The sequence below is a fragment of the Bison bison genome, unplaced genomic scaffold (assembly GCF_000754665.1).
Source record: "Bison bison bison isolate TAMUID 2011002044 unplaced genomic scaffold, Bison_UMD1.0 scf7180017864118, whole genome shotgun sequence".
Lineage (NCBI taxonomy): Eukaryota > Metazoa > Chordata > Mammalia > Artiodactyla > Bovidae > Bison > Bison bison.
In genome coordinates, this window is record NW_011494690.1 from 2,538,475 (window position 1) to 2,548,710 (window position 10,236).

General features: G+C 35.7%; 1 protein-coding gene across 2 annotated transcripts in view; it reads left to right on the top strand.

Moving 5' to 3' along the window:
• The window catches only part of TRPM7 (transient receptor potential cation channel, subfamily M, member 7), a 113,823-nt gene extending 103,977 nt beyond the window's left edge, over nt 1-9,846 (top strand). Inside the window, exons 39-40 of one of the 2 annotated variants that reach the window (XR_825219.1) lie at nt 4,132-4,462; nt 6,964-9,846. Coding sequence is in view for 1 of the 2 variants with exons in the window: in XM_010839499.1 (XP_010837801.1) it covers nt 4,132-4,262 (131 nt within the window). In the remaining variant the exon portion in view is untranslated. Of the gene's footprint in view, nt 1-4,131; nt 5,610-6,963 lie in introns of those variants that run through there. The other variant, XM_010839499.1, reaches the window with a different exon arrangement.
• The last annotated feature ends 390 nt before the right edge of the window (nt 9,847-10,236 follow it).

Consider the following 10,236-nt stretch of genomic DNA (forward strand, 5'->3'; position numbering starts at 1 on the left):
GCATATAGGTTAAATAAACAGGGTGACAATATACAGCCTTGACATACTCCTTTTCCTATTTGGAACCAGTCTGTTGTTCCATGTCCAGTTCTAACTGTTGCTTCCTGACCTGCATACAATACAGGTTTCTCAAGAGGCAGGTCAGGTGATCTGGTATTCCTATCTCTTTCAGAATTTTCCACAGTTTATTGTGATCCACACAGTCAAAGGCTTTGGCATAGTCAGTAAAGCAGAAATAGATGTTTTTCTGGAACTCTCTTGCTTTTTCCATGATCCAGCGGATGTTGGCAATTTGATCTCTGGTTCCTCTGCCTTTTCTAAAACCAGCTTGAACATCAGGAAGTTCATGGTTCACATATTGCTGAAGCCTGGCTTGGAGAATTTTGAGCATTACTTTACTAGCGTGTGAGATGAGTGCAATTGTGCGGTAGTTTGAGCATTCTTTGGCATTGCCTTTCTTTGGGATCGGAATGAAAACTGACCTTTTCCAGTCCTGTGGCCACTGCTGAGTTTTCCAAATGTGCTGGCATACTGAGTGCAGCACTTTCACAGAATCATCTTTCAGGATTTGGAATAGCTCAACTAGAATTCTATCAACTCACTAGCTTTGTTCGTAGTGATGCTTCCTCAGGCCCACTTGACTTCATATTCCAGGATGTCTGGCTCTAGGTGAGTGATCACACCATTGTGATTTTCTGGGTCGTGAAGGTCTTTTTTGTACAGTTCTTCTGTGTATTCTTGCCATCTCTTCTTAATATCTTCTGCTTCTGTTAGGTCCATACCATTTCTGTCCTTTATCGAGCCCATCTTTGCATGAAATATTCCTTTGGTATCTCTAATTTTCTTGATTTTTTTTTTTTTTGGATCATAGAGGTATCTATTCTCAGTTCTTCTGGTCAGAGAGGTTTTTCTCTTGGAGTTGTGGGTGCTTTCCCTGCTTCCACCAGTGTAGGAATGCCTCTTCTTGACTAGAGCTTGTCTTAGGTAAAGGGCAGAAGAGCAAAAAGAAAAATTAAAAAGAGCATTCCCCTCAACATTTTCCATCCCACAGGACCTCCTTCTTATCCTCAAGCTGGGAACTCTTGGAGCTTTTTTGTCCACATTCATTCTGTGATTGAGCTATCTTCAAGTCTAAGCCTAAAATAAGAGATGAAAAAAAAAACCAAAAATAGGAAATTCACCACCATATAGCTCATTCTTCAAGTTCAGATTTTCCTTCCTATATATCTGCTGTTACTTTTCAGAAATCTCAGGTAGTTGCTTTATATATCATGTAAAAGGTTGTAATCAGTGAAAGAGAAGATGGAATATACTTGTCTGTTTTAGCCAGAAGTGGAACATACAGTGGTGAATTTAACAGGCAGCCCAAATACAGTTTTTATTTGGTTTTTGATATAGTGCAATTTTAATAGCATATCTGTTTTTTAAATTATCATTATAAGCAGGATTTCACAGCTTAATAGGGACATTAAAAGCAATCCAGTCCAAATCCATTGTTTTGCAGAATATAAAATAAGAGTTTACATGATTTGCACATGGTTACACCATTAGTTAACACTGCAGTTGTGAATTGAATTATAATTATGTTTCTGTCCATTGTTCTTTGTGTACAGTTCATCTGCAAATTAATTTGCATTCCTTAGGCCTAATGCAAAGTCTTAAAGTTTATCAAAAATTGTTCATACTGTAGTAAGTATGTATTTGGATCATTGAACATAGACTGTTGCTGAAATTAAAATTAGCAGTTTATATTCTGAGTGTTAGTTGCCTCTTATTTTTTAATTGGAGTATATTTGCCTAACTGTGAGCCTAAGTTCGGTTTTATATGGAAATAAAAGTAGAAGAGTTTATGGACAACTCTGGTTTAAAATATAAATTTGATTCTACTCCCTTAAGTTTTTCAATTCTGCAACCATTGTCATATGTGTCTGTAATGTCAAGTTCATCCTATCCCATAGCTATATATGCAGTTCCCATGCTATTAGTACCAAATTTAACTGAAGACTAACTTTTTTGCTGAGCTCCTGTTTCTATATTCCCTTTCTTTCATTGCTACTTGAATTACCTTTTTTTTTTTAATTGGAGGATAATTGCTTAACAGTGTTGTATTGTTTTCTACCATACAACAATGTGAATTAGCGAAAAGTATACATATATCCCTTCCCTTTTGAGCCTCCCTCCCACCTCTCCCCAATCCCACCCTTCTTGGTTGCCACAGAGCACTGAGCTGAGCTCCCTGTGTTGTATAGCAGCTTCCCACTAGCTATCTGTTTTATACATGGTAGTGTATATATGTCATTGCTACTTTCTCAGTTCATCCCACCCTCTCCTTCCCCTCCTGTGTCCACAAATCTGTTGTCTGTCTTTGTCTCTATTCCTGCCTTGCAGATAAGTTCATCAGTGCCATTTTTCTAGATTGCATAAGTATATCCATTATTTGTTCTTCTCTTTCTAATATACTTCACTCTGTATAACAGGCTCCAGATTCAAGTAACATTTGCACTTCAGAATTCTTGACTTTCATTTCCCTTCCCCACAAAACTCTACTTCCCTGTCTCATTAATGGTTACCAAGTTGCTCAGGCTCAAAACCTAAAAGCTAGCCAGTTCCTTTTTTCTCTCACTTTTCATAACCAATCTGTCAAATTCTGTCTGCTCAAATTCTGAAATCTCCCTAGAATTTATCAATTTCTTTTCATCGTCATTGCCACTATTTTGTTTCCTAGAATCTTACCATGTGACAATTGGAATGGTCATTTAAAATAAATTTGATTATGTTACATTCCTCCCTTAAGACTGCTTAATACCTTCCAGTGGATTTTACTGTAATGTGTACTTAGCTTTGCTTGTGTCCCCTGAATCAGAGGTCAGCAGAGTTTTCTGTAAAAGGCAAAAGAAATAGGGACTTCCCTGGTGGTCCAGTGGTGAAGACCCCACACTTCCAATGCAAGGGGTATGGATTCAATCCCTGGTTGAGGAACTAGGATCCTGCATGCTGCATGGTGCAGCCAGGAAAAAAAAAAAAAAGCAAAGTATGTATTTTAGGCTTTGTGGGCCATGTGACTTACGTCACAGCTACCCAGCTCTCCCATTGTAGTACAGAAACGGCCATAGACAATCTATAAACAAATTTGTATGGCTGCATTCCAATAAAACTATTTACAAAAACAGGGCAGACCAGATTTGGCCCACGGGCTGTAGTTTGACGACTATTGGTCATTAACTGTTGCTTGACCTCATTTTTTCCTAGTCTTTCCCTATTTGCAAGCCATGCTGCTTCTTGTCATTCTTGGAACACACCAAGTCTATTTCCTTTTTATAGTCTGTAATCAACTTTCTCTCTGCATAGAGTACTCTTCTTCCTGGGACTTTGATAGGTCATTTCTCAATTGATGTTATTGTTCAGTTGCCAAGTCGTCTGACTCTTTGCAACCGCATGTACTGCAGCACTCTAGGCTTCCCTGTCCCTCACTGTCTCCCAGAGTTTGCCCAAGTTCACATCCATTGCATTGGTGATGCCATCTAACCATCTCATCCTCTGTTGCCCACTTCTCCTTCTGCCTTCAGTCTTTCCCAGAATCAGGGTCTTTTTCCAGTGAGTTGGCTGTTTATATCAGTTGGCCAAAGTATTGGAGCTTCAGCTTTAGCATCAGTCCTTCCAACGAATATTCTCAGTATTTCTCAATATTCAAGTCTTTACTCATATGTTATCTCCTGCAGCTCTTCTGCCCAGCCCTGTCTAAAAGAATCACCATATACCATCTCCCACTTGACCCTCTTCACACTGTTTTCTTCAAGGCACTTGTTACTGCTTATAATTCTGTTATTTTTCTGTTTGTTTTTCTTCACCCTTAAGAACATAAGCTCCATTAGAACAGGGACCTTATCTGCCTTGTTCAGTGCTGCATTTCTATACTTACATGAGTTATTAACTCATAGTCAGAACATAATTATTTGCTGAATGATTTCGTTTTTATGCATATACATTTTGTGACTTTTGAATTTATGACAATATTGTAAAAAATAGATCTGGCATGTTTCGAGGGAAATTGGTTTAGGAAATGTTCTTAATTTTCTTTTTCTAAGTAATACTGACTCTTTTTTTCTTTTTTTGTTGGGGTTGTGAATATAGATCTGAAGAGGAATGACTATACACCTGATAAAATAATATTTCCTCAGGATGAGCCTTCTGATTTGACTCTTCAGCCTGGAAATTCCACCAAAGAATCAGAAGCAACTAATTCTATTCGTCTGATGTTATAATATTACTGAATCATTGGTTTTGATTACACCTCACAAAAATGTTACTGTGTCACTTTTCATTAGCAGGAAATTGTTTGATAATACAGAAAAGTGTGTGCTGAATCTAGCACAGTTAAAAGGTCAATATTCTTTTGGCCCAATTAAACTAGTCAGTCAAGAACTCCCTATATGATACAGCTGGCAGCTGTTAAATTTTAAAGGTAAAGAAAAATTAGTATTTATACCTTTTTAAAGGGCTCTTTTTAACAGAGAATTTCATTTGACTTTGTTCTGATGAGGGTAATAACCCTCTCTTTGTGTGGTGCAATACCATTAACCAAAGTTAGGTGTCTGTGCAGATTTTCTTGGCAGCTGGTTTACTGCCATTCAGCGAGTGAAATGAAGTCACCAAGTCTTTTGGTTAAATGGCAGTCAGATGTCTTCCTCAATGTGTTTTAGTGTGTTCAGTGATAGTGTCACTAGTGCCCAACTAGATGCTTGTTGGCCATGGGAAAGGAGAAGGCTTCTTATATAATTCTAGATCTACAGGGATATAGGAAGCCCAGGCTGAAAACCATTTTCTAAGAGGGACTTTATGAATCAGGGTTAGGCTCCTATTTAAAAGATAGAGCCAGTTTTTTGTTAAATAGAGCCCAAATTGTGCAAAAGTATAATTTTTTTTAAAAACATTGTTTTCTCAAGACATTGTTAAATAGAAGAAAGCCATGTTAGATTGCTATAACCTAAATATATCAAAGGAAAAACTTAACTCACTGTTCAAGAGAAGTTCCCTTGTGAGAAAAGTTAAAGTGCTTTTTTCCTATCATATATATAGTGACAACTTGGAAGTTACATACTTCTCAAAAGATTTTATTGACCAGTATATCAAATCAGAATGTAAACATGAATTCTTGCATATATTTAAAATTGTGTAGGATCATTTGAACATGAATATTGTCTGTGGTACTTAAGAAATTGAATTGGATTATCATTATCTGATGTTGGGAGATTGCAATGCAACTTTATGCCAATAAAATGTAATTTAACTGCCCCAGATATTGTTGAATGCTCAACAATAAGAAAAGCTTTTCATCTGTCTAAAGTTCTGTGCTTTGATTTTTTTTTTCTTTCCTTTTTTTTCCCCCTAGGTACTAATTTTAATTTTTATTTGGGAGGGAGCAGTGTAAATCTTATTTGTATTCAGTAGTGTATCTCATAGATACAGACAAGGCAAAAAGAGATAAGCTGTTCAAATAGTGTTTAATATTGATGAGGGGGGAGAAAGAAAATGTATTAAAAATATACTATATACATTTTGTATATCATTAAATCTTTAAAAGAAATTAAATAAATTTATTCTTGTTTACAGATGTTTTACTGAGTTTAATCATTCTGAAAAACAGTATTTTCAGTGTTAATTTTTTCGATTTTTTGTTGATTATATCCACGTGAAAATAACAGTAATAGAACATTTATTTAGTACTTAATATGTATCTGATATTACTCTAAATACTTTACATATATTAACCCATTTAATCCTTAAAACAATCTTATGAAATAGGTGTTATTGTTATCCTGTTATGCTGGTAACAGGATAACAAGGCATTAAGTAAAGTAACTTTTCTCAGATTCTTACACTTACTAAGGAGCAGCACTAGTATTTGAACCCAAACAGGCTTTTATCTACATTCTTCAGCCCCATGGTATATTGACTTTCAAGTATAATGACTGATGATTTCTGTACCAATTCCTAGTCACTTTTTGGAAACAAATCTATTCATTAACTTTTTTGACTAATTCTAGAAAGTAACAGTTTACCTGAAAACTGCATTTCTCATTCAAAGAAGTGTTGTTTTTAGATTACTCAAGTTCATCAGTATTACTCCATGGTCTAAAAGTGTCATTTGCCGTCATCTCTTTGATACTTCTCAGTCTCATCCTTCTCAAAACAGAACTCCACCTCTTTACCATATTACTTCATAAAACATCTTCTGCAAGTGTTCTCTAATAATATGCCTTCCTCAGTGTGGTGGTATATGTAAGCTACTATTATTTTTAAAGTAATGCATGTTGATTGTTGGGACATACAGAAACAATTTTAAATGTAAACAAAAATATAAAATTACCCTCCTTTTCCACCTTGAAGTTGAAATATGCTGTTTTCATAGTCACTGTCTTTCTTTTTACCCCCATTAGACTGTACAATTCACAAAGGAAAAGAGACCCCTAAAATTTTTCACTCCTTTAACACCCATTCCCTACTTGTATACTGCATGCTTTGTGATAGACATTCCATAAAATTATGAGTTTTTAAATGTGTTTCTACAATATCAAAATTTCTCTAGGAAGATAGATCAAAATGATAAAATATTACGTATTTAAGCAGACAGTCAAGGCAAGAGCACCCAATAAATAGCTGTTATCACTTATAGGATATATCACATTATTTATTTGCAGGAAGGAGATGTATCATTGAGCAGGGATTTTTGTGATCCTCCTCATTTATCATATCTGTTCTGATTGTTTCCTAGGTAGTTGTCACACAAAGCATCTGTCTTTGAGGAACCCAGATATTCAGATCTGTCACAATTACCACGTAGTTAAATAAATAACTCAGTAATTACGTATTAGAGTAAAACTATACAACCACTGTGTGTCTCTCTCAAAATTAGATTGTCTGTATTACCAACTAAGAGATGTCTTATTTTTGTATTTCCCTTAGAGCCTTGCTGGAGCTTGTAGCAAACAAAATATAGGTACTAAATAAGTACGTGTTGAAGAAGTACCACAGAATATTTTCAACATTAGATGATCTGTGAGCTTTTTCTTAGAAAAAAAATCCCAGGTAAGGTTCTAATTCTCTCTAGAATATGTTTTCCTTCTAGGTTTATTGGAATTCCTCAAAGCAGAGTTTCTTCTTGGGGTCCTTGATTCTACTTTAGTGGATATGAGAGGGGCTGGGAGAAGGTATGGTTATTCTTCAGAAAAGTTACAATACATATACCAGTTTACAATAAACAGCACCTTTTAGTAGGGTACTTTCTTTAGTGCGCTGTCCTAACCTACAGTTAGCACTTGTTTTTTACTTGGAATTTCTGAAGTCCTGGAATTTTATGAAGTCCTGAATTATGGAACTTAACTTTCACTTTAAATGTTTTAGTATGTGTTTCTAAAATACCAGAACTATAGTATCTTCATATCTAACAATTTAACAGTTAGTTAATATCAGAGAATGTAATCATTCTCAAAACAAATTTTTAAAAATAATTTGCTTGAATCAGGACTCAGATAAGCTTCATATATTGCAGTTGCTTGATTTGTCTTTAAAGCCTCTTTTAATATATAGGTTTCTGCTTCCACTTTCTTTTTTTTTCCAGTTTATTTTTTGAAGAACCAGCTCTTTTGTTCTAAAAAGTTTCCCACATAAAAGGTTTTGTTGATTACTTCCGTAGTTGTCGTTTTATGTTTCCTGTTTAGTCCATAAACTAGTTGTTACGTATAGAGACTTGGTCACATTCAAGATTGATTGTCTGACAGGAATGCTTCACTGGTGGCATTGTGTACTTCCACTAGGAAACACAGGTCTTAACTGTCTTTTGGGTGGTCATTGCCTAGATTTCTTCAATAGATCAGTGGTTCTCAGTGTGGACCACAGCCCCTGACATTCCCCACTACACTTTCTTTGGCCTACAAGGTCAAAACTTCTCATAACTGTAAGTTATTATTTGTCTTTTTCAATGTGTTCAAAGTTTTACTGTTGTTGCAAAATCATTGATGGGTAAAAATGCTGCTACCTTAGCATGAATCAAGGAAGTAGCATCAAACTGAACTAGTTGGTTGTTACAGTCTTCACCATCATGCCAGTTTTTCTTTTTTTAATCCATTTCATTTCAAATGTCACTGATGAAGGAATAAGTCAATTTTTAATTAATTTTAACCTTAAAACATGCCTTTAATATTCTGTGGGGCAAAATGAAAAATAGGCATAAAGTACTTTGCTTCATAAGGAAATGGGATGATTGTTTTAGGAAAAGGCAATTATGCAATTGTGTGAGTTACAAACTGGACTAGTCACTTTTTTCATTGAACATGTCTGCTTGGAAGAATAATAGACAAACCAGGGTTCTTCACACTGGGAGTGTTTGGTGGAAAACTAACAGTACTTACTAAAATTTGAGCTTTCAAGAGAAAGTTGCAGTTTTGGAAAACTTGCCTCTTAACATGGTAGCATGACAACATCCCGATACTTTTCCAATAAAATCATTGCTGATTTAACAATTTATTTTTTATAGTGTATAAAGAAATGTGTCAACATTTGTATAATCTGTGAAACAATCAATATTCTCCAAATGCTCTCTGCATGGATTACAAAATGGTCCATGAGTGGAAAAGGGAGTAAAACTCTAGCAGGGTAGAAGTTTACAGAATTCCAGATTCTACACTGCAGCTGACCTTTAGGAAACCACCATTTGTCCATTTTGGTACTGTTTCAAATATGAATATCCAGGTGTTCAGTCGTGGCTGACTCTTTGTAATACCATGGACTGTAGCCTGCCAGGCCTCTCTGTCCGTGGAATTTTCCAGGCAAGAATACTGGAGTGGTTTGCCATTTTCTACTCCAGTGAATATCTATGGCTGTCTAAAAAGGCTATTAAAATGTTCCTTCCCATATAAACTTGACAAATGAAGACAGTGTATTGTGGCATATAGATTAATAAAATAGAATTGAGAGTCCAGAAATTTGTGGTTAATTGATTTTCAACAAAGGTGCCAGAGCAGTTTGATGAGGGAAGAATAGACTTTTCATGAAATTGTTTTGGAACAACTAGATACCCACATGCAAAAGAATGAAGTTGAACCCATACCTCACATCATATACAAAAGTAAACTTAAAATGGATTGCAAACCTAAACTTCAGAGCCTACATCTTGAAACTCTTAGACAAAAATGTAGGGGTAAATTTTTATGACTTTGTATTAGATGATAGTTTCTTAGATATGACACCAACAGCAAAGGCAATGAAAGAAAAATGGACAAATTGAGATTCATCAAAATTTTTAAAATTTTTGCTTCGAAGTACACAATCTGCAGTGAAAAAACAACTCTTATGGTGGGAGAAAAATTTTGCAAGTAATGTATCTGGTAAAGGATTTGTGTAAAGAACTTGCAACACAAGAATAAAAATACAGCTCATAGGACAAGGCAGTTTTCATCTTTCATGTATGTTTATACTCAACAGAAGTGGAAATATCTACACAAAGCCTTGTACACGGATGTTCATAGCAATTACTGATAATAGCCCAAAAGTGGAACAACACACATGTCCATTAGATGAATGGATTAATAAAATGTGATATATCTAAAAGTAGAATATTCTCTGCCTATAAAAAGGAAGTATGGTATATCCTACAACATCCCTTTCAGTTCTGGAGCTACTGTGTATGCACGCAAAATGAAGCTGGATAGACTTGGATTCTTGTTCTGTCACTTCATGATTAACCAACTGATTGAGCAAGCCTCTGTGACAGTGTTTGTCCCATACTGTAAAGATTCAGTGAGTTACTGCTGCTGCTGGTCAGTCTGTAAGTCATGTCTGATTCTGCAACCCCAAGGACTGTAGCAAACCAGGCTCCATGGGGTTCTCCAGGCAAGAATACTGGAGTGGGTTGCTATTTCTTTCTGCAGGGGATCTTCCCAATGCAGGGACTGAACCTGCATCTCCTGCACTGGCAGGCAGATTCTTTATCTGAGCCACCCAGGAAAGCCATATACTTGGCAATCAACAGTACTCAAATAATAGATCTGTTCATGCTACCCTTTTTTCTTAGAAGTTCCAAGAAAGAGAAGAGGGTATGATGGAGAATCAAGAACATTCTGAGAGTGATTTTTTTCTTTATAAAGGAACTTATTATCTTGCAGATTCTTTTGTTAGTGTAGTCAAAATAACAGCCCACGCTCAAAAGATATGTGTATGTGTATAATGTGCTCAAAGTGT